This window comes from Colias philodice, chromosome 19 (assembly GCF_061535455.1).
Source record: "Colias philodice isolate Cphi_HAF_F1 chromosome 19, ilColPhil1 Martin Lab GWU primary, whole genome shotgun sequence".
In the NCBI taxonomy this organism is placed as follows: domain Eukaryota; kingdom Metazoa; phylum Arthropoda; class Insecta; order Lepidoptera; family Pieridae; genus Colias; species Colias philodice.
Genome location: NC_143104.1, coordinates 11201093 through 11227394, shown reverse-complemented (window position 1 = coordinate 11227394; position 26302 = coordinate 11201093). Strand labels below are relative to the sequence as shown.

The 26302-nt window shown below is 36.5% G+C and overlaps 1 protein-coding gene across 1 annotated transcript in view; it reads left to right on the top strand.

The window, feature by feature from the left end:
* LOC149480191 (uncharacterized) overlaps positions 1-24727 on the top strand; it is a 35516-nt gene extending 10789 nt beyond the window's left edge. The window contains exons 3-7 of the mRNA XM_089707276.1: positions 7909-8045; positions 22511-22808; positions 23102-23298; positions 23632-23839; positions 24381-24727. Coding sequence (XP_089563402.1) covers positions 7909-8045; positions 22511-22808; positions 23102-23298; positions 23632-23839; positions 24381-24496 — 956 coding nt within the window. The 3' untranslated portion in view covers positions 24497-24727. The remainder of the gene's footprint in view (positions 1-7908; positions 8046-22510; positions 22809-23101; positions 23299-23631; positions 23840-24380) is intronic.
* The last annotated feature ends 1575 nt before the right edge of the window (positions 24728-26302 follow it).

The window sequence follows — 26302 nt, the reverse complement described above, 5'->3', positions numbered from 1 at the left end:
GGCGGCCACGTGCTCGCGGCCGTGGCGCCTCTCCGCGAGCGCACTTCCGTCCGATCGCTTAGCGAAAATAAATATATATCCGTTGAAACAAAACCATTTGGCACTGGAACCGAGAGGGACATCATACGAGAAGGAAATATTTTTATTGAGCGGTAGGTGGGACGCGTGGACTTCCTTTAAATCGGTGAGTCAGATCCGCGGCCCGCGCACCAGATGTGACCGACTCGTTCCGCCCTGGGCGGGGTCCCTGGGCGCACGATAAATATCTCTGACGCGCGCTTTTTGCGATTTACACGATTTGTCAGCAACACCATAAAATAACAAAAGCGTTCAGGAATTCATTGACACGTTAGCGGAGGCGTAGTTAGCCGTAATGCCAAGTGCTGAGAGCGCGGCTAAACAGCGGCGGTCCATTTGCTCAGTTATTGAAGCTGTGATTGATTTGCGGTCAGCACACAGTTGTTCACGAGAGCCGATGAGAGACGCCTCAGATGTATGATTACGTTTTCATTTCGAGTGACTGCTTATTGTTAAACAGTCTGCATCGGTTAATATAGACTGTTTATGTCTCATGATTTTGCAAAATCTCGCAATTTAATATATCAAACGTATTGCGTCAGTGAAATTCACAACCGATAAAAATATTGGAAATGTAGTTATTGCGTTTGCGCTTATTGTTTTTTGTTCAAAAATGATGGAAAGCTGCCTCGCCGCTCGTCGCCCCGCGACCGCGAATGTAAACAGTTTTAATTGATTCCTTTTATCTCGGCGGAGTTGTGCAAGCTCGCGGATTTATTATTCGTTTCTATTTTTAGCTGTGAGTCGCAAAAATACTTTTACGAAATTAGGAATCTAGTAGTCTATATATTCGTCGATATGAACTCTTTAAACTGAAATCCACCAAAACATTACATTGGGCTAAATTCTCAAATAATAGGCAGTGAGTAGGCTGAAATGGTTACTGATTAAAATAAACAATCATCAATTATTTTGAAGCGAATGTGTTTATCATAGTTCGAGAAGTTAATTTGGATCTATTTCTTCGGTGTGGAAAAAATAGTATAAAGTACAGAAGCATCTAATTGAATGCAAGCGGAGCCCTTCATGATTCATCAAAAGCGACAATTAAATTCATTCAGCACGCGGCGTTAATTTTAAAATTCCACATGATGAATACACAGCAGCTGTTTAACAGCTTTCAGGCCAAATGGAGCAAAGGACTTCACGATTCACAACAAAGGACGGTTTGATTGCTGCACGTCATCGGGTGTTTAATTTTGTAGTAATTTGCATGATAATTGAGTAAATCAATGTGTGTGGAGGCTGGAGGGGGTCTGAGGGGGTCTGGGGCGGGAATTAGTAACAATTGGGCGAATAGCTGAAGTGGGCGGAAGTTGGAAGCCACCCGCGGAGTGCACGTGTGCCGGCGCGGGCGCAACGCGACACGCGATAGGGGCTCATTTAGACGAAACATTTCAAAATCTTATGCGTATGCAACATTTTGTAGATTAATTTGCTAAATGTGATCAGGATGTTGTTCACTTGTCGATCAGGCAATGAGGCTCTTGCAAAGCGTTCATATGTTCTCATTTATTTCACATAAAAGTCGAACGTAAAGAAGGTGTAGTTTATCTCAAGAACAATAAATAGTGACGTTAGTACTGATTGTATTTCTGTTTTGAGTACTCCTCTGGCAGCCATTTAAACGACTGTATTTACACCATAACTTCATTTAATGCCTGTTACAGCTGAGACGGAAATAGCGTAGCGTTCAATTCTCTTAATGAATAACATTCCTAAATAGAGCGTATTTATATAGAAAGTGTCTATTTCGTGAATTTACGGAAACGTTGAGCTGACAGTTGATTGACCGGGCTTTGGCTACATTTTTCCTGGAGGCTTCCATTTCACCTTTAACTAGTTCCTCAAATGTAGAGCGAAGGTAGAGCGGAACACTAAACTAGTTGACAATCAGAAATATATAATTGGATATTGCACACCGCGGTATGAGCATTGAGCATATCAGGTGTGCCCCAGTATCGGCGAGGCGCCACCATCCGGCGATACTTACTGCTTTCAATCGTGGAAACTATTTTAATAATTTTCAAAAGTTCATTCGTTTTGATAAGTTCATCATTTCATTTGGGACTAAAATAATTAAGAAGGAATATAAGAAGCAGAGGAAATACGAAGGTAGGTACTTAAAATCTATTTTTAAACGTTTGTTTAATTCGCACCAAACGGGAAAGCTTTTACTCTATTTGTATTAATTTATCGAATCGTGTTAATAGTTTTACCATTACCACAGTTCCATATAATATGCGTGTTAGTTTAAATATATCGAGAGATGTTTCTGTAAGTAGTGTCGAAATGTTAACGCGAGGCCGCCCGCTGCCCGCTGCCCGCTGCCCGCCGCCCGCCGCCCGCCCGCGCCACATCCGATATTTTGCAATAAAATGGACTCCTCGGGAGTTCTGTTTCTGCATTTCATGTTTTGTATTCATCAAGAATAGATTGACTTGGTATTGTCAAGGTCAGATAACTGAGAACAATTCGCAGTAAATCTTTTAGGCAAAGGTATTGTTATAGAACTAAAATAACCATAGATCAATGCCTTGTAAGTACCATGTTCTAATGGAACTAATGGCATGGTATACTGTAAAGTATCCCTTCACCACGCCTACAATGTTCATATTATAATCTGCTGTTCCCGGAACACTGGATATTTATTTGTACGAAACAACACAAGAATGAAATACATACCTACAACGCGGTTAATCATCACCAGCACTTAAGAATGCCATAATATAATCGTTGTACAACAGATAGCATAAATAGTGTCTATTTTTATACGCAATGAAATTATAATGACAAAAAGGTCACGGAATTTTTTTGGAAACTACTGAAGAAATAAAGAGATGTCTCCCCGTGTCCACGCTCGCTGCAGTATAATATATGTATACTAATATTATAAAGCTGAAGAGTTTGTTTGTTTGTTTGAACGCGCTAATCTCAAGAACTACTGGTCCGATTTGAAAAATTCTTTCGGTGCTGGATAGCCCATTTATCGAGGAAGGCTATATATCATCACGCTAAGACCAACAGAAGCGGAACCACGCGGGTGAAACCGAGAGAGAGAGCGCAACTAGTAATGAATAAATCGCGTTTAAAATCCGTCAAAATCTTTAATTTCGAAATGTATAAAGCTCGCGTAAAACCTGCAAACACAAGAAAAACTTCTGAAGAATTTGTTGTAAGTAATTTGATTTACTTATTCTGGCCTGGAAAAGAAGATAGTGCCAACTCTGTGTCTTTAGACCCTTGCGTGTACACTTGTCTTTTCATTGTCGACAACACCTAAACGTAATAAGTACAGGCTTCATCTTATCAAAGTATTTGATAGTAACTTACCTACTTTAAAAAAATGATTCATATTCATAAATTCCAATACAGACTGGCTTTATCAGATAAAGTATGTACTACAATCTTACACGCTGCATAATATTATCGATAACATCAAATCAGTTCTATTATAAAATAAACAACAAACAATCCAGTGTTAACATTCTTGTACAAATATTTTCCTACAGATACAGATTTGAATAAAGCAAATGCACCGTTGTAATTTTTTGAATGACTAATAAATAGCATTGTGAATAGGTACTGTTTTTAAACATCATTTAAAATTTAAATGTTTTGATACATTTTCAATAATCGTTTTAGCCTTGTCCTATATTTTACTTACTTACAATAATAATAACTATTCATGATAGAGCGCTTATGATACATGCACTTGATTCAAAATATTTAAGATCTAAAAAGTCTATATAGTGGTGGTTATTATGTCGTAGTTTTTGGCAAATAATAAATAAACCCCCATAATATCACAAGTCAGGTGAAATATCAAGAAACCGAACATTGATCATGTGCCTCTACGATCTGCATCGCGGCCAATACAATCGTCAGTGTCAGAGCCAAATTATTCATGTGCAATTCATTAAAATAAATACATAGTTGCTAAGACGTTGTATTTTTTGTTAGTTTGTTGGCGATTGTAATGTATATATAGTTTCGATTTAATACATGAAATAAAGGACACACGTTGTTATCTACCTACTTAGGCCAGTGGAAATTAACATTAAATTCGCAAAGCACGATGTAGATTTGAATTTTTGGTATGTTGTTTGGATCAGTTAGGGTGATGTAAATCCCAATTTGCAACTTCGAAAAAGTTGTGCTCGCTGCGCACCACGTGATAAACTGCGAAAATTTTGGACTTTTTTCACTTTTTGCTCTAAAAGTCATAAACTATGCGTTTCCGACAAGTATGATTCAGTACATAAATTAAGGTTATTAAATTTGCAACAATTTAAGCCTAACCGCAGCTCTCTAAACCTTATAACGACTAAACTGTGGCCATTCGAAGATGGTTCATTTTTCCGGAAATAGTGAAATTTTTAGTTTTGCTCCCGTTTGAAGCAAAATATTGGCAAAAACCGCTCGTTCTATGAGAAGTTCGTATAATAAAGTTGTAGTGCATTTAATTTTCTTTCATAAGAGCATAGAACAAAGTCTGTGAGACAAATATTTCACACACAATATCTGAAAAACAAAAAGAAGGTAGAAATAGATTTTTAAAGAATTGAAACTGAGAGCATATAAAATCATAAAAAGAATAATACTTTTTCATTTGCAGGATAGGTAATTAACAAAATTACAAAATTTGGGAAAGTAGGAAAAAAGGTTATACGCAAATAATAAACTGCGTAAATTTTGGACTTTTTTCACTTTTTGCTCTAAAAGTCATAAACTATGCGTTTCCGACAAGTATCATTCAGTACATAAATTAAGGTTATTAAATTTGCAACAATTTAAGCCTAATTAAAGCTCTCTAAATCTTATAGCGACTAAACTGTGGCCATTCGAAGATGGTTCATTTTTCCCGAAATATTGAAATTTTTAGTTTTGCTCCCGTTTGAAGCAAAATATTGGCAAAAACCGCTCGTTTTATGAGAAGGTCGTATAATAAAGTTGTAGTGCATTTAATTTTCTTTCATTAGAGCATAGAACAAAGTCTGTGAGACAAATAGTTCACTCACAATATCTGAAAAACAAAAAGAAGGTAGAAATAGATTTTTAAAGAATTGAAACTCAGGGCATATAAAATCATAAAAAGGATAATACTTTTTCATTTGCAGTATAGGTAATTAACAAAATTACAAAGCTAATTAAATTTGCAACAATTTAAGCCAAACCGCAGCTCTCTAAACCTTATAACAACTAAGCTGTGGCCTTTCAAAGATAGTCAGTTTTTCCCGAAAATTTCAAATTTTTAGTTTTGCTCTCGTTTGAACCAAAATATTGGCAAAAACCGCTCGTTCTATGAGAAAGTCGTATAATAAAGTTGTAGTGCATTTAATTTTCTTTCATAAGAGCATAGAACAAAGTCTGTGAGACAAATAGTTCACTCACAATATCTGAAAAACAAAAAAAAGGTAGAAATAGATTTTTAAAGAATTGAAACTGAGGGCATATAAAATCATAAAAAGGATAATACTTTTTCATTTGCAGGATAGGTAATTAACAAAATTAAATTTTCTACAACTTTATTTTATGACCTTCTCATAGAACGAGCGGTTTTGCCAATATTTTGGTTCAAACGGGAGCAAAACTAAAAATTTGAAAATTTCGGGAAAAACTGACTATCTTTGAAAGGCCACAGCTTAGTTGTTATAAGGTTTAGAGAGCTGCGGTTAGGCTTAAATTGTTGCAAATTTAATTATCTTTGTAATTTTGTTAATTACCTATCCTGCAAATGAAAAAGTATTATCCTTTTTATGATTTTATATGCCCTCAGTTTCAATTCTTTAAAAATCTATTTCTACCTTTTTTTTGTTTTTCAGATATTGTGAGTGAACTATTTGTCTCACAGACTTTGTTCTATGCTCTTATGAAAGAAAATTAAATGCACTACAACTTTATTTTACGAACTTCTCATAGAACGAGCGGTTTTTGCCAATATTTTGCTTCAAACGGGAGCAAAACTAAAAATTTCAATATTTCCGGAAAAATGAACCATCTTCGAATGGCCACAGTTTAGTCGTTATAAGGTTTAGAGAGCTGCGGTTAGGCTTAAATTGTTGCAAATTTAATAACCTTAATTTATGTACTGAATCATACTTGTCGGAAACGCATAGTTTATGACTTTTAGAGCAAAAAGTGAAAAAAGTCCAAAATTTTCGCAGTTTAACACGTGGTGCGCAGCGAGCACAACTTTTTCGAAGTTGCAAATTGGGATTTACATCACCCTAAATGATCCAAACAACATACCAAAAATTCAAATCTACATCGTGCTTTGCGAATTTAGGGTTTTTTAGTGTCGATTTCTACTGGCCTAACTTGTATCTTTCTTATCTTATATATAAAAATGAATCGCAAAATGTGTTGGTAAGCGCATAACTCGAGAACGGCTGAACCGATTACGATAATTCTTTTTTTTATTATATTCCTTGAAGTACGAGGATGGTTCTTATGTAGAGAAAACGTAAACATATACCACGGGCGAAGCCGGGGCGGACGGCTAGTATTTTCATAAAATACGCTACATAAACATAAGTAAATACGTTTTTCCTTAATTGAAAAGAAAGCTATACCTATAATGGGAAAGTGATAAAAAATTATACGCAATCCGTTATACGGCAATTTAGATTTTTATCAAGCTGATTCATTGTATAATCTAACAATAAACAGCTTTATAAAGATGATTGAGATTAAAAATATGAATTAATTTTTTTTATTATTTATTTCCTACTCGTATAAGTACTTCATACGTGTCCGTATGGACCAGAGGCATAACAAAACAAACATACCTACCTATAATGTAAACCATAACCATATGATGATTCTTTCCCATAATATTATGGATATCAACAAATAGCTGATAATATATACAATAACTAATCGCAAATAATTATAATTTTCGAACCGATTTACCTATATACCTACCTAGAAGTTTTTAAATGAATGAAAAGAATGAAAATACTTTATTTGCACCAAAACAAGGAAACAATACGAAAAAACACATACAAAACAAAACGTACAAAAAGGCGGCCTTATCGCTAAAGCAGCAGCAGCGATCTCTTCCAGGCAACCTTTAGTCGAGGTTCATGAGAAATACGTTTTTGATTTTAATACAAAATCAAAAAATTCTCCTCCTTCCTCGTTGTTATTATTCTCATATAGATAACGATATAAAAGGAATTAAATAACGAGGTAAAAAAGCGTATTGTCGATTGCGTGTTTGTACACGTTTTTATTAATTTAAAATTATCATTTTGCTTAATATTATGTACTTTTAAAAATAATTAAGTACCGCCATCTAGGAGTTTAATTTGGAAGTTAGTACATTTGTGAGATTCAAAGCGAGATGCCACAGAGCCTTTCTGGATTCTGGGCTCTTGCGATAGATGGAGTGCTTATTTATATTATGTTATATCCTGGTAATAATCGATTATTTTCTATTCTTAAAAAAAATATATTTTACTTACTAGATATGCGCCTCCGGTTTCACCCGCGTATCGAAAGAAAAACCCGCACAGTTCCCGTTCCTGTGACAGTTCCTGGATAAAAAGTATGTCTTGTTATGGGTCTTCAGCTCTACGTACATACCAAATTTCATTGTAATCGGTTCAGTGCGTGAAAGAGAATCCATCTCACAAACTTTCGCATATTATATAATATAACATTAGTAGGAAGGTACATACAATGTGTATTGTATTGTGTTGATTGAAATTTGAAACCTAAACTTTATCCTTATCTTGCTTACACTAGGTTTTCACTTCTAAAAATGGTTCATAATAATATTTTTGAGTAGGGGTTATATTATAATAGGTATATTTATTGTTGTAGGGCCGCGCGGCGGAGCGGCGATGCGGCTGAGCGCGGAGCCGCCGGCCTTCGCGCTGAACCAGCACACAGCGCTTGTGGCGCGCGCCGGCGACAGCGCCGCCCTGCGCTGCACCGTGCTGCGCCTGGCTGACCGCGCTGTGAGTGCTAACATCACGCGATACTCTACACAACATTCTGAGCCAACATGCTTCTCTTGCTTCATTGCTCATATAGCAGACGACTTAAATGTTTAGGAAAATAAGGCATTGAATTTACGAAAAATTCGGCAGTGGTTGGCACACTCACGCACATACCGGCAGTTGTTTTAAATAAATAAAATAAATAAATAAATAAATCTCTTTATTTGCATAATGTGTGTACAAAGATAACAAATTACATTATAGGTCGAATCAACACATTAGCCATGAATGGCGTGCAAATTATATTATCAGCTCCGCAACATTAATTTATATAAAAAGTACATTATTTCATTGTCTTACATAAAAGGTACATATTATATATTATATTCATTAGTCAAGATAAAAAATTCAATGTCACAAATTTAAATAATCCGATACATTATAAAAATTGTTATTATTTAGCCACTCATACAGTTTTGTCTTAAAAGGACCGATATTTAACATTTTTATAGATTCCGGAAGTTTATTAAATATACGAATACACATAGCATGACAATTTTTGGTATATAAAGTGGTCCTGGGTGTTTTATTATAGACAAGTCGATTTGGATGACGGTGGTCGTGGCTGTATATGTCTTGGGCCGTGCTAAAAAGATACTTATGTCTTTTTACAAAAATACAAATTTCGTAAATATATAAGCACGGCAAAGTTAACAACTTGAGTTTAATAAATAGCGGTTTACACGATTCGTACGGACCTACGCCACAAATCGCGCGTATACATTTTTTTTGGGAGATGAACGCTTTTCTGATGTTTACGCCATTACCCCAGATTATAAGACCGTATCTCAAGATAGATATTACATGAGCGTGATAAGTCGATAGAGTGGTTCTTAAATCCGTAATTTTTCGTAGGCGCCTCAGGGCATATACAAATTTATTCACTTTACTACAGACCTTATTAATGTGTGATGACCATTTAAGTTCATTGTCTAAAACAATACCTAAAAATGAAGTTTCACTTTTTTCTTCCATTATTACATCATCATATTCTATTTTTAAATTATTGCGCAGAGGATTTGAAAATGTCATGTAGTTAGATTTAGTAAGATTGATTTTAAGATTATTTGTGCTAAGCCATTTTATCATTTTGTCCAAATTATTTATAATGTCGTTGTTAAAATTCATAATGTCAAAGATTTTTATGTCAGATTCAAAAATTATCGATATGTCATCCGCGTATAGAATTATTTTACGATTTGTTATGTCTATAATGTCATTAATATAAAACAAAAATAAAATAGGCCCCAGGACACTTCCTTGAGGTACACCACACTGGTTAGATATATATTCTGATTGGTATGTTTCTTTCTCATTAGTATTATTAGTCCGAGTAATAATAACACTTTGTTTTCTATTTTTTAGATATGATCGGAACCAATCTAACACAATCCCACGAATCCCATATGCCTCTAATTTTTTTAATAGTAATTCATGAGACACTCTATCGAACGCTTTTGACATGTCAAAGTATAATACAGTAGTCAATATTTTTGCGTCGATGTTTTGAAGAATTGAATTTGTTAAGGAATAAATTGCATCATTGGTAGATTTGTTTTTTTGAAAGGCGAATTGTTCATCTTTAATTATATGGAACTTATCACTGAACTCACTCAAACGCAAAGACATACATTTCTCAAAAATTTTGGATATGATAGGTATAAGAGTAATGGGTCTATAGTTTTCTATGTTATTTTTATCTCCTTTCTTAAACAAGGGGGTAATAATAGATATTTTTAGTTCTTCAGGAAAAGAACCACAAGAAAAGGACAAATTAATTAAATGTGTCAGTACGGGTACCAATTCTGCTTGACATTGTTTAATAACTTTGGTACACACCTCGTCATATCCCTCTGCGGTGGTATTATTTAATGACATAATTTGTGTATAAACTTCCGTTTCAGACATAGGTCTCAGGTACATAGAAGAGGGGTTATTAGTAATACTGATTTGATTATGAAAGTTTTGATTTGGATTAACGCTACCAATATTATTGAAGTATTCATTGAAAGAATTAGCTATTTGAGATGGGTCTGTGATTGTTTGAGTGTTTAGTGTAAGTGAATCAATTTCGGTATATCTGTTCTGAGAGTTTAGCTCGCGTTTTATTATTTGCCAAGTTGATTTACACTTATTTTTACTTTTATTCAAATAATTAATATTACAATTTTTTTGTGCCTTATGTATACAACTACGCAAAATTTTCGAGTATTTTAAATAAATAGATTTATTTTGATGCGATTTTATTTGGTAATAACGATACCTTAAATTTCGTTTAGTATTGCAACTAACTTTTAATCCCTTTGTTATCCATTTATTGCTGCTATTTCTTAATTTAATTTTGATCAACGGAAAACATAATTTATAGAAGAGGCAAAATGTGTCATAGAAGTTTTTGAATGCCACTTCAAAATTCCCACGTTCCTGAAATATATCAAAAAATGTTAAATCTTGGAGATAACTTTTAAATTTAATAATGTTCTCTTCACTGTAATCTCTTTTGTAAATTATTACAGCATTTTTATTAGGTTTGGGTTTAATATCAGATATTTTGAATGTTATAAGTTGTGCTGTGTCATGGTCTGAGAGGTGTAAACGTAATAATTCCGCTCTGACTCTATCTATATTGCTTAATATTTGATCCAAACATGATTGACCACGAGTTGGACCGTCGATGTGAAATTTAAGATTATACGTTTTGGCTAAGTCTTTAAACTCATCCGAATGTTTATTTTGTTTGAGTAGATCAATATTGAAGTCACCTGTAATAATAATTTTTTTCTTATAATATTTTTCACATAATTTATGTAATAGTAAATTTAATTGGTCAAGGAAAAAGTTCACTTCTGAGTCAGGAGTCCGGTAAATGCAAACAACGATAATGTCGTATCCCACAACTTCTACTCCGCAGCATTCAAACTTTTTTTCATATGCGTAGTTGGTGAGATCTATGTTTTTAAACAACAAATCATTTTTAAGAAGTATACAGACTCCGCCCCTTGGTTTTAATCTACTGAAACTCGATGTCAAATAGTAGTTTCTTAAATTAAGATAATGTTCCTGACCTCTAATTAAAAAAGTTTCTGACAAACATATTACATTGGGTATTATTTGCGATTCGAATAATTCTTCCAACGTTATTTCAAAAATTTCTATTTTGCTTAATATGCTTGCTATGTTTTGATGAAATACGGAAAATGAATTTAGTTTTGTTTTCTTGTTAGGGACGAAAACAATTTAAGGTCAGTCTGGTTTGCGTTTGTGGCAGAAGTCGGTCTACATTATGGGCGTTGTTAGTGTTACTCAAATTATTATTATTCGCGGGTAAATGATTGATTACATGGGAATTTTGTATGTTGTTAAGGCGCTACCCGGCAATTTCGACTATGTTCAACCTCTATAAAGTCTGGTACAACATAAAGCACAATACCGAAAAAAATATATAAAATAGGATGGTCTTTGATCTTTAATTGCTCGCGAGGATTTTTTTCCAAAGTTAATAGATTTATAGAAAAAAAATGTGCCGTGGTCATCGATTTTTCCGCAAATACTCTATAAACTTCGTAACCTGCTGACTTAGAGCTCTGAAAATTTTATGTTTAATAAATTATCAGTTACACAACATTCCCTGACGAGGATTTTTTTTTTCACTGATTAGTATCTTTTTAAATACAAAATGCGAGGAAAAAAGAAGGTGCAGCGGGAGAGATTTGAGATCCGTCTAGTATGGTCAAGGTTATTAGCGCATGTATAAGCCTTAACTTTACCGCACCTGTTTATAAGGTTTTTTAATTCTTTACAATCTAAGAATGTGCGTTCATAATTAATATAATTTATACAGTGAAGCAATTTATCACAAATAGTATGATTACCGTTAATACATTTTATAAAAGTACAATTTTTAAAGCGAGAACACAAGTGGTTAATTTCTCTATTTAATGTATATAAATATTTTGTATATAGATACTTTTTATGCGATGTGCCCACTACTATTATATTACAGGCACTGCGCGCACGTATTCTATTTAAAGCAATATTTAATTCAGACAAAGTTTGTGTCTGGCTATGGTCATTTTCTCCAACACAAATTATAACGATATCAGAACGGTCTGTATTTAGATTATAGCAATGTTTCAATACTTCATCGTTCGGGGCATGAGGCTTGATGGTAGCTGATACGGAGTAGTTGAGAGACGTGGACAATCTGTGTGTTAACTTAGAGCCTATGCCGATACATCGCTGCGTTCCAAATATATGTATTTTCTTTTTCTCTTCTTTTTTACATTCTTTCTTGTGGATAGATAATATTAGTACTGGATTGAGAATTTATGTTTAACGTGTTTGAAGGTGATTTATAATTTGGTATAGTTTTTGTACCACTTTTATTATTATTTGAGGATATAGATGATGTAGTAACTGGTTGTATATGCTTATTTGTTTGTACTTTTGCTTTAAGTTCTTTTATTTCTATGAGTGCCAAATCGAGTTTAGTTTTTATTTCAATAAATTCATAGATTAAGGATTGGTCTCCGCGCGCGCGCTACGACTAGATACCGCCTCACCTAAAAACAATAGCTCCGTGAGTGCGGCAACTCAGTTCTGTAGTGTGTGTAAGGCAATTTGTAAGGACGCTAGTGTGTGTGAAGAATTGTACTGCCAGCTACATAAATTTTACCTCATAAATGGGTAATGGGCTGAAGTTTGAAAAATATTTTTTTTTCATCTTGGCCTTGCCGGGAATCGAACCCATGAACATGCGACTCAAATCCACTTGCGATGCCACAAAGGTTGTTTAAAACTTAAAAGTAAAAAGCGGTAATAAAAAAAATAACATATGAGTCAGTTAAACATGGTTAAACAGAAATAAATTATTGTTATAATTATCCTTTTTTATATATATGCGTTAGTAATAGTATTGAAAAAAACATTATGAATAAGTTCAAATTATTGCTAAAAGATTTCCTTAACCATGTGTATTTTTTGGGATATGCAGTACGGCAACACTGAATGGCGTCGTATTTTCGTAAACAACATTTTTAAAGTACAGGTGAAATTTCGAATAATACGATTATTCCTGATCGTACGTGATCCCAGTGTCTCACTTATTTTTTGTTATATTTTTTTTACACAGTTTTATGGCACAAACAGGGCATTTTACTTCGGGTTTTGTCCAAAATCTTCAAAAACTATCGGTATGCCCTCTCCACACAATGCTTGTGACACGACTGGCTCGGGTACGCCGAATTCGGCGTACTAAAAGTTGCCGCATTTTTCAAGTACGCAAGCGGCATCTAGTCGTAGCGCGCGCGCGGAGACCAATCCATAATCTAAGAATAAATTGTTGTTTAAGTTCGTTAAATTCGCTTATTGGTACAGTTGAACAATCCATCAAACCGGCTCTAGGCTCGGATTCTAAAGATACAAAAGAATTGTCTAAATCAGGTAATAATTCATTTTCGATTGCTGGCATCTTCCTTCTGATAGTTACATTCATACAAGGATTTATTCTTGGCGTTGTATTATCTATATTCGATGAGTTTGTTTCTATGCATATTTTACATTTCCAGTTTTGCTTGTCCTCTGAAGTCATTAAATAGAATCTCTTTACAGAAATTGAAGCACAATCCAAGTCGAAAAGTTTGTTACAGCTCAAACATTTAATAGATTCTCGCATGTCGGTCAACTTATTGCATGTTTTACAATAATTAATATTATTTGAAGCCATATTTCGTAGATGCAAATTTATAATTTTAAGTAAATGTCTATTTTTTAAAATATTCTTCAAGAAATAAATTTAAAAATAATAATTATATATATGCTGGATGGTGCCGGATCGAACTTGGTTCCGTCGGTCTTCAGTCGTCAGACCGAGGTGGTATGCTCGGTGCTATCAGCGCTGTTAATTGAAGCTTCGAAATAGTGTAACGTTTTGTTTACTATAGAAACAGCTGATACTAGAAACGGGTTAATGAACCGTTGCTTTAATTAGCCAATCACAACGCGTTAACTGTTTATTCACTGTACTTGATATTTTATGATTGTCAACGGATATTTGAACAAAGGAATTGTACATACGCGTGATTTAAGGTTTGATTACACTTATTTACACTTATTACTTAGCTTCTGAGCACTGATTGTTTTGCAAACACTTATACACGTAAGTCACACAATATAGATCACGATTCACCATAAAAACTGTTGTCTTTTTTGTACTTTATATTTTTAATTTATTTGTTACGCGGAGCTGAAGTGACCTGTGGCAAGCGCAGCGCGCGACCATAAAGGTGAAACGTCTATCCTTTTTGGCGTAAAAGATTGAAAGAAAACCTTTTTAGTTTTATAATATTATTTCAATAGAAGCGATGAGCGAGATGTGAGCGAGCTAACTAATTAACTATACAGTATACCTACACCTTCGAAAAATGACAATAAATTCATGTTTCTGCCATTAGGTAATAGTTTTGTAGTTATTTGTGTTAACTTGTTGAAACGTTTAAAATGTTAACTCAAATTGTGATTGTTATGCAACCCCGTTGATAAATAACTCAATCCGTGTTCCGTTATCCTACACACCATTCTCAGAATGTAGAAACGGAACACGTCGCAAATAAGCATGACACGAGCACCACTTGAGTGTATCTGCCACCAATGTTTCTCCCAGCTGAGGCTCGAATCTAAAATAAGAGCCGTTTCAACTTAACGGCTGTGTCAAATACATTTTGTATTGAAACGAAAAACAAAGCCTGCTTTTGAATGATTATAAATAGATCTTTTAACTCAATTTCGTCCAATGTGCCCCAATTGAAGAGAAAATAAACGGATGGGTGATAACAAGGAAATAACAAGGTAGGCGTAAAAAGATTTTAATTTCCGATCTTATATTTTCATTCTAAATATGGATTTCGAGATTCACTGGATTCACTGGATTCACTAGATTTCAAGGATTGGCAAGGAGAAAAGATGAAGAAGGAATAACAGATTAACTGGAGGTGTGAAACTTTGTAGGACCCTTCTCAAACTGCTAGACATTGACCGCAAGGTAGCCATTTACGCGGCATATCTAACAGGCACATTATGAAGAACATTGACAGACGCACATGTCCACTGCCCAACTCCACGCTCCACACGACACTAAACGATGCCAATGTCACGCGCTCACCTCACATCCGCCAACATTGCAATGATTATTCAAAATCAGAATATTTTGGCATAATATATCGCTCTATGATTGACTGCACTTTGCGGCCTTTCACCATGTTTCCAGGCTTCATTTGAAATGATAGAATATGACACCGCATTTGAAATTTAATGATGTATTGAGACAGTAATTGAATACAGGTAACCTATACCCGTGATCACCTGACGTACATCCGTAATGCCTTGGAACAGATTTAAACGAAGTTTAACTGAACCTTTGATTATATTAAATAATTGTTGTCTATTTGAAGCATATTAAGTTTGTACTTTATCATGTATTAGACTGGACTTTTTCTTGCATACACATAAATTAATATCTAAAAATGTTGGCCAACTGTAAACGATGTGGGCATTACCTAGTATGAAATATACATCGATAAACTCGTGGAACTCGTGAACAATCCAAACCATCAAACTGCGAAATAAAATTGACAACGTAAAAATTATTCTAGTAAAATTTAGCGGATGCGCTGCCAAATATTCGCGGCATGAATCGGCTTGGATGCGGCATAGTTCGGGAGCGAGCTGGTATGCCCGCGATGTGTGACGCCGGAACCGCATCCTTGAGTAGCGGCCCCGGCGTAGCGTACTACAGCCCAGCCGCACGCTTAAATGAGCTTTATATATTACTAGATTTCCGCCCGCGGCTTCGCCCGCGTTTGCAAAGGAAAACCCGCATAGTTCCCGTTCCCGTGGGATTTCCGGGATAAAAACTATCCTATGTGTTAATCCAAGTTACCCTCTATATGTGTGCTAAATTTCATTGTAATCGGTTCAGTAGTTTTTACGTGAAAGAGTAACAAACATCCATACATCCATACATCCATACATCCTTACAAACTTTCGCCTTTATAATATATATATTAGATATACGTGTATATATTAGATTATATATATATATATATAATCGATTCAATATCAATTCAATATCACGTGTATCTAATATATATCTAATATATATATATATAATCATAGATTATATATATATGTCACGGCTAAAGGTAGGTGAGAACATAAACTTAAGATTAGCCGGCTAAACTTAGGTTTATTTTCGACGAGGTGTTAATGTTAGTTTGTTCTATCTTTAGCCGGCTAAACTTAAGTGTAACCGCAGGCCCGTGGCTAAAAATGTCGGGGTGGGTAGATTTGGTTAGCGCCGGGCCGGTGGAGGGCTTGAGGGGCCCGCACAGTGCCAGAAAACACTCGCCCTGTTCCTTACATGTATTATAGTAACCAAATCTACCCACCCCGACTCAGGGCAGAAAGCTGGTGGCTAGGTTAGGTTAGGTTAGAACTCTTAAGACCCGCACGAGCCGAGCGAGCGCAGCGAGCGTGCTGCGGCAGCAGCCGGCGAAGTGCCAGAAAACACTCGCCCTGTTCCTTACATGTATTATAGTAACCAAATCTACCCACCCCGACATTTTTAGCCACGGGCCTGCGGTTACACTTAAGTTTAGCCGGCTAAAGATAGAACAAACTAACATTAACACCTCGTCGAAAATAAACCTAAGTTTAGCCGGCTAATCTTAAGTTTATGTTCTCACCTACCTTTAGCCGTAACATATATATTAGATATATATTAGATACACGTGATATTGTGAGTGCGCATCGTATGGGTAAGCAGCAAAGCAGGCAGGAGTCCAGCACGGACGGAGCTGTGAGCCCCGCGCGCCCCCGCACCATCGCCGTTCGGCTCACGCGCCGCCGCGTACGCGACGAGTTCCTGCGCGCGGCGCACGTGCGGCGCGGCGCCGACACTGCTGGCACGGGCATCGGTGGGGCTGCGCGGCGGTTTTATGTGAATGAACACTTGTCTCAGTATCATAGCAGACTGTTTTACCTCGCCCGCGAGAGGGCTGCCGCTGAGAGCTGGAGATATGTGTGGTCTAAAGAGGGCCGAATATACGTCAGACGCGATCCGAAAGCTATCTCATACCGTGTTCGTTGTGAAGACGATATAAGTAAAATTTTTCGTCGTGGTTAGGTTTGCAAAGAGTCGCTATAACATATAATTGTAATTATTACTTAGCTTTCGTTATAAAACCAGTAATAAAAACATTGTGTTTAGTAAATAGTATTAACGTATCATTTAGTGTTTGCATTTCAAATAAATATTCATTTCATAAGCATATTGTAAATTGTATCTGTTTTTACACATTACCTACATATTATTATTCTGTGACATTATGCGGGATTTATAATTGTAATTTAACCACATATGCATATCAAAACAGTAGTATTTCTGGCCTAGACCAACATAAGTATTTGTATAGATTGTTAGTTCGTTGTTGCTTTAAGACTAAAGTGAGAAAATATTATTGTTCGTATCTATATTCTAACAGGTATAAAAAATATAACGGATCTACTATACTTGTACATTGTCTGTTGTGTAGGCATCTGAACAAAATTAAAATATCATTTTCAATCTCGCCAGCCTTACTGTCGAATTATATTAAAATAATTATTCACGCTTGTTTGGCTGTATATTTGTTAATTATTAATACTAGTATCTATATCCAACTAGTAAATAAATTACTATTATATTATTGTATTTCAATTTTAAGCTTATTTAGTGTTTGTGTATTGTATCTTTTAGACTTATTTAGTTTTAAAAAAAGTTTCTGGATGTACATTTGTTTTAAAAAAATATTGTGTGGCGACATGTCTTGTAAATTTTACAAAATTATTTTGTGTAATAATGTTTGCCAATTTAGTATCAAGAACCGAGTTCGTGTAGAACTTAGTAATTGTTTTTATGAATATGTGCATTTTATTAAAAATTATAGAATGATGGTGACGAATAGTAATACTAAAATATATATTTTATTTCTACTAAATATCAATAATTGTTTCATACTCCTCGAGGTTTCACATTATTTTAAAATAATCTCCTCACTTATTAACATAAACCTTTCCCACACAGATATCTGTATAATATGTATTATAGGTACCTATGTTATATGTGCGAATATCTGTCTATCGTATAGTTTATTTATTATATTTTTGCGTATGTGTTTATGTCTATATATAATTTATATCTTGCCTTCAACATTAAAAATAAATTAAAGGTTGGTTTTATCAATCCTTGCTCTCTAGGAACCCGACATGATGAATTTGTCGTCGCACTAAACCGACTTCGGGTGGACGTACTGGCGATCAACGAGACCTGGCTTCGTGAGGGCGAAGACGGTCGCGCGCCACAAGTCCCCGGCTATAAGCTGCGGCACATACCGCGCTCGAGATCCATTCGCAGTCGCGGGGGCGGTGTTGGGTTCTATGTGAGGGAGGGTATGGTGGTAAAAACGTTGCAGCATCCTGTATCCACGCAAGTCGAGCAGATGTGGATAAAAACCACAGTCCAGGGTAAAGCAATAATTATAGGCACAGCGTATAGACCACCTTGGCTTGACGTCCAGCTTTTCTTGGATACTATTATGGAATCCCTGGGCTCCTTCGCCTGGTCCGATAACATAATAATCTTGGGCGACTTCAACATAAATCTTTTAAACAGGCAACATGCTTCTTTTACCAAATTAAATAGTTTTTTGAACCTGATGAATCTCAACCAGCTTGTATCCGAGCCAACCCATTTCACGGATAGTAGTGAGACATTACTAGATCTAATCTGCACCAACATCCGCGCATCACATGTGTCCGTTAACCATGTCAGTGCCCTGAGCAACCATGCTTTCGTATCATGTACATTAGATGTACCTAAAGATAAATATACTCCAAAATGGATAACGTACAGGTCACTCAAGGACATTGACATGGAAAGTTTTGAAGCTACTTTGGAAGAAGTGCGATGGCAAACAATTTTGGAATTGGATGATGTCGGCGAGATGGTGAACATTCTAACTGCATATATTCAAATTATTTTTCATCATTACGCTCCTCAGAAAGTGAAGTACTTGAAACGAAAGGTCTATCCTTGGGTGACGTATAACATCAAAATGATGATGAAATCGCGAGATGAAGCACAGGTCGTAGCCCGGAGAAGTAAGGACACAAAAAATAAGGAATATTACAGGGAATTGAAAAAACTCGTAAGTGGTGCCCTGCATAGAGAGAAACAATCCTACTTTGATACTTATGTTAATAATAACATCAACAATCCTCCTAAACTCTGGAAACATATTAAGGAACAAGTTGTCATTAAGCCCAAACAGGATAACAAACTACCACCACATTTCAATGATCCCAATCAACTTAATGACGATTTTCTTAATGTTCCTGGAAACAGTCAAACTGCCCTCTCAAGCCTTACTTACTATGAATTTCATCGATACAGCGACGCTACGTCCAGTTTTAAATTTAAATCTGTAACAGAAAATACTGTTCTTAAGGCTTTAAAAACCTTAAAATCACAAGCAGTAGGAGTAGACGACATATCGCTTGATATGATAAAACTCACGATTTCCAAAACTCTGCCAGCTATAACGCACGTTATAAACACGTCGTTTAGGACAAACAAATTTCCTGTACTTTGGCAAAAAGCGCTTGTGCAGCCAATACCAAAAAAAGAAAATCCAGTTACGTCAAAGGATCTCAGGCCAATCAGTATTCTCCCATGCCTGTCAAAAGTTATCGAGAGGATAGTACACGACCAACTCTATCAGTACTTGGAGCAGAACGGAATATTACCAGACCTACAATCCGGTTTTAGGAAAGGTCGTGGTACTGTCTCTGCTTTGACTGAAGTTGTCGACAACATTTTGACAGCGCAAGATTCGGGCATGAGCACGGTTATCGTCTTTCTTGATTACACCAGAGCCTTTGACACGATTAACATTCCTTTACTTCTTTCTAAGATGTCGTTTTATGGGTTTGGCAAGGAAACGGTTAGCTGGTTCAATAGCTATCTCAGCAATCGCACTCAGACGGTAGCAGTTCGCAAGGAGGATGGATCGGTCGTATATTCTAATCAAGGACACGTTACCAGAGGAGTCCCACAGGGCTCTATCTTGGGTCCACTTCTCTTTATATTATATACTGCCGATATCACCAAGGAGATAATATATAGCCGATACCATCTTTACGCGGATGATATACAGTTGTATATCTCATTCCATCCGTCTCAAACTCCTGATGCCATTGCTGAACTAAACTCAGACCTGGTGCGTATATCGAAATGGTCGGAGAAAAATTCACTTGTTCTTAATCCAGCAAAGACCAAATTCATGGTTTTGGGAACACCGAGGTCGGTCGGAAAAGTCATTGAATTCAATCCGATATTAAACATTGATGGTCAAGCTGTAGAGCGGGTCGTCGAAGCTCGAAATCTCGGGATCGTTTTCGATGAGCATCTCAGGTTTGAAAAACACTTCCAAGCTACTATATCGAATTGCTTCTACAGGTTAAAGCTACTTTATCGCATCAGGAACTACATTACCACACCCTTACGTATAAGGCTCTGTGAGGCACTAATTCTCTCGAAATTTAATTTCGGAGATACCATGTACGGTGCAATGTTGCTTGCAAGGACCAGGAATGCAATACAGCGGGTTCAGAACGCGTGTGCTCGGTTCTGTTGGGACATACCTGCAAGAGATCATGTTACACCATATCTAATCGAAGCAAAAATGCTCAACATGGAACGACGCAGGCGCCTTCACTTTGCTGTGATGCTTTTTGAGGTGGTGACGTCTCAAATACCTAAATACCTGCATAGTAAGCTTAGATGGGTTGGTGAGAGAAATGGCTCGCACTTCACAAGAGCATCCACATTCATGTTGGTTATGCCAAGATACCACACAACCGCTTTTAGAGGCAGTTTTGTATACAACGCAACTAAGTGTTGGAATAACCTTCCGCCGCCGCTACGTGAGTCGATTTCCAAACACTCTTTTAAGTATAAGTATAAAACACACCTCATTAGCGATTTCGTCGGGAAGCCTTAGTTGCGTTGTATATAATATGCATTCAATATATATATGTAATATAATTTATCATTATTTATTTATGTAATATAGGTATTGATGTTTATTTCATTAATTTGTAGATTTTAATATTATATAAATAGTAAAAACACTTACTTATTAATTTAAATTTTTCTAGTTTGTTTTATTGTATTTTATGTTATTTAACTATATTTTATTATTCGGGACACTTTAGACTTACGCGTCTGTTGTCTGGTTGGGCCCTGAAAACCAGCGCTATGCCGACCGTGGTGCGGCGTAGCATATGCTGAGTGGCCTTACCCTTTAGGTCACCAGTCGCCACACAAATATTTATAATAGCTTTTTAGCTCTTAATTTTTTCTTTTTTTTTTTTTATCCCTGTTTATTTTCTATAGTCTTTAAGAGTGCTCTTGTTATTGTTTTTTTATGTGGTGGTGGTACTTTGGAGATCCTAATAAATGTATTTTATTCTTCTTCTTCTATTCATATATTAGATATTAGATGACAATCATTACGTATAATATCATTTTTACCGCATAACAAGCGGGAGGGAACTTTTGTACATTGTAGTATGTAAATGTAAGCATTTTGATGTATAAAAGAAAATAGTAGGTATTTTATCGTCACGCTGAATGTAGAAAATAAATAGAATACTATTATTTGTTGGCAGTACGTTGCTGGCTCGTAGGAACCATAAGACCTACGCAAACCGGTCGTCGACTCGCTCTGGGAATAGCGCGCACCCGGAACAGATTCGTATCGTGTGTCAATTCCCATCCGACTCGATGTGTGATTATAATTTATTACCCTGCGTTTAATATTGATGACATTTATCATCGTGACACTACGCTGAATGAAACTCAAGAGAGTTAAAGATAACGCATATAAACTTACTCTAATTTAAACGGTAGAGTCATCCATAACTCTAGACAAATAGCGATTAAAATAACGAATAAAAGAAAATTTATTGACAAACCGTTTCGCTTTAACCTAAATATACGGTAGTACATGAAAATGAATGCTTTACCACACGTGAGTGGTTTACGACAAATTTGCAATAGAGTAGCGCGGAGCCGTGGCCCAAATACCGCGAGCTGCTTGTGCTCCACACTAATGCGTAACCGTTTGTGCCGCTTTGCTGCTCCATTATTAAAGTGCTATCGCCATATTAGTCATTTTGTTACAGTTTATACTTTGGTCGCTCACATTGTTGCGAATTATTATCTGAAAGCTATTACTCCCTCGTTTTAAATGTTATTTTTATGTCAATGAGCTCATAATTGAAAATTATATGTATATAACTATAATATAAATGATATTATACAGGTGTCATGGGTCCGCTCCAGCGACTTGCAGATCCTGACGCACGCGGGCGCGGTATTCACGGCGGACTCGCGCGTGTCGTGCTCGAGCGCGCGCGACGCGGGCCACGGGCTGCACGCGGGCGGGCTGGACGAGCCGCCCGACGCCGACGACATCCTCACCTCCGAGGAGGACTGGGACCCGTACGCCAGCCTGCACATCCTGCGTATCGAGCGGCTGCGGCTGAGCGACTCGGGCCGCTACGAGTGCCAGATCAATACGGAACCTAAACTCAGCTTATTCTACAATCTTACCGTAATAGGTACGTTTAGTGCGTAAGTATTTCATATTTGTGCTTAGTATTGCGTGATGCCGAATGAATCGTAATGAGTGATAAGGAAAGTACTAATAAGCACCTTATCGTGTCGATCATAAACGCTGATATTCAAATTATACCAAATATTGATTAATATAATTAATATTACTTTATGTGATAAATTCCACCCGGAAGCCAGATGGTCTACGTAATCAAGTTTGTATTGGTATATATGAAAATACCTTCACATACGTGTCTTTTCATAGTTAATGGTATCAATATAGTCGTAAACGGTTCAGACACAGCGCTACCCGAGGTGTCGGTGTCGCCGCTGGGCAGCAGCGTGGCGCGCGCGGCGCTGGGCGGCGCGGCGCGGCTGGCGTGCGAGGCGCGCTACGTGGCGGCGCCCGGCGCGCGGCTGCCGCCCGCCGCGCTGGCCGCGCTGCCGCCGCTGCGCCTGCGCTGGACGCACAAGGGGGAGACGCTCGATCCACAGGTACTACATAATCTTATATATAAAAATGAATCGCAAAATGTGTTGGTAAGCGCATAACTCGAGAACGGCTGAACCGATTTCGATAATTCTTTTTTTATTATATTCCTTGAAGTACGAGGATGGTTTTTATGTAGAGAAAACGTAAATATGTACCACGGGCGAAGCCGGGGCGGACCGCTAGTATGTTAATATTAATGACTGAAGGTAGAGATTCTTTCTGCTAGCTAGATACTTATTTGAAATTAAACGTGATTATCTAAAAGTATCAAATAATAAAATACCGTTTATACATAAAGAACCTATGGATGTCTAAAAACAATGAATACACAACAGAGCACACGCGGCGGCATCTCGCTGGACACGGAGCGGTGGGCGGGGCGCGCGGTGTCGCGGCTGACGCTGGCGCAGCTGGCGGCGGGCGACGCGGGCCGCTACTCGTGCGCGGCGGTGGGGGGGGCGGCGGGGGGAGGGGGGGCCAGCGCCGACCTCTTCGTGCACCTCTACCGAGACGGCGCTGACGACCAGGAATATGATATTATTGGTGAGCTTTTACTGCTTGCGTATATGCTAGTACAATGTTAACAACGGCTTCGATAGCGTGGTCGAAGGGAATTCCCATGTGATTCAACACGGTAAAATATTTCAATATTTCGTACCTAACTTGAAAGAATAATAAACAATGCCAATGCTTTCGAATTTTTATTATTAAAGTTATAGCACAAATAGTTAGCTAAATAGTTATTGGTAAAAGTAATACGGATTATATTATTAAAGCTGTTTATTTGTTTTGTTGAACGCAAAAATGTTTGTGTTGGATAGTCAAGACTCAAGTCAAAAAAAACCCCGTCTTTTAAAAATAAATGTTTGACTAAGCATTTTTGATAAAATTATAATTAATGTGTAATTTTGTCAACGTATTATCACGAAATATAAATAGTTATATGAATTAGTCATCCAAACGTGCATGTATTATCTGGGTGCGATACGCCGGTGTGTGATAAGCTAATATTTTGATTTTATCAGTTTCTCAGTAAAATATAATACTTAAAACATTTTCCTTATTTATTTCCTTAATATTTCAGACGGTGAAATGGAGATGCAGAGAGACCAAGCGGACGCCAGGGTCAGCGCTGCGGCCGTTCACAGCAGCGGCATCGTGTTAACAGTAATTTGTTTGCTGCGAATGGTTGTTACGTGACAGTCAGTCTTCCAACCCTTTGGCTACCCAGGGAACTGACGCGAGCCAAACTTAGATCTAGGGTGCAATGGCACGTTAGGAACGATGTGAAAAACCGAACTGGATGTAAATATTGTACAGTTATTTATATGATGTAAATAAATGATTGAATGACGAAGTGTTGCGTTTGATTTGAGAGTGGGAGGGCTGGCACGGGCGAGGCACGCGCGGTACTATATCGGGCCGATCACAACACACATAGTACCTACATACATATTACATATACATTGCACACTAGTCTTGCAACAAAGTGGACCCCAATTAATTGCTTGTTTATGTCGTTAATCTTTCATTGTTACACACATACTCTAATTCTAAGGAATGCTTTACAATTTTGTCTTTATTATAAAAAACTAGCGGTCCGCCCCGGCTTCGCCCGTGGTACATATTTACGTCTTCTCTACATAAGAACCATCCTCGTACTTCAAGGAATATAATAAAAAAAGAATTATCGAAATCGGTTCAGCCGTTCTCGAGTTATGCGCTTATTTATTTATTTATTTATTTATTTAGGTTTACCAGTAATTGTTACACAAAATATAAGCAAGTATACAAAAAAAATAATCTTAAAACTAAGTGCACAATTTAAGTAGGTAAACACCACATGCGTACAATTAAACTATAAAAGGTGTTATTATACAGTGAGAAAAAAAATAGATATACTTAAATCTAAACAACAAATCAACATCCATTAGTCTAAGTGATTAACCTGGTACTTGTATTTATTTAGACTAAGGGAAAACATATCACAATCTTTAGCATAGACAACACATTTTGCGATTCATTTTTATATATAAGATTTTATAGGAGTTTCTTTAAAACTCTACTTATTAGAAGAATTGATGCGAATCCAAAAGAGAATATTATATTACCTATATGTAATTTTAATGATAACATATTTAGTTCTGGCTTAGTACCTACTACAAATTTATTACCTATCAGAATGATGACAAAATAATAAGTTCATATTTACCCGATAATATAAAAGAAATTAAAAAATCCATTTTGAACTTAAGTTTATTGATATTACTGGAAAATACAGTGTACATAATATATAGAAACAAAACCAGGCGCGAAGCATAGTCTACCCTGGTCTGAAAATAACGCGCTCGAATAAGCTCGCTAAAAGCGGCTCAGCTATTACCGGCTGTAGATGTGTGTGTGCATGGGATACACACACACGCGCATAACTGCATTCTCTACATTTTTAGTTAATTTAATTGTTGCTTTCTTCTATTCTTGCTGTATAATATCCACGTATTATTTTAATGGATTTTTAGTTTCATTTATACTAAGAATGATGAACGCTTCCCCTACATGTTTAAGAAGGTTTTATTATAAAATGGAGTCAATCCTGCGAGAGTAGCAATACTTAACAAATATTGACATGATTTTAAAAGAGCAGCTATGGAGTTTCTTGTCGGTTCTTTACCATAGATAATGGTTTTAGGTGGTAAATGTTAAAAAATGTGTGCGTGTACTGGTGTACACACGTAAGAAGTGAAACTGCTTTATGACCTTATTTTTCAAAAAATAATTTACTAAATGCAACTTTACAGAAATACGCGTGGTAGGGACAAGAAAAAGATTGCGCGTAACGAAAAAATGTTACACAAAATTTTTTTCCAACCCCGATAAAGAAGTTTCACTACAAAAATATCTATCTTATGACGATTCAAAAATGCTTCTAGAAGAAGTCTGATTGAATAAATAAACGTTTGAGTTTGAGTTGATTAGCCCATAGCCAACGTTTTTGCGTTAAGAACT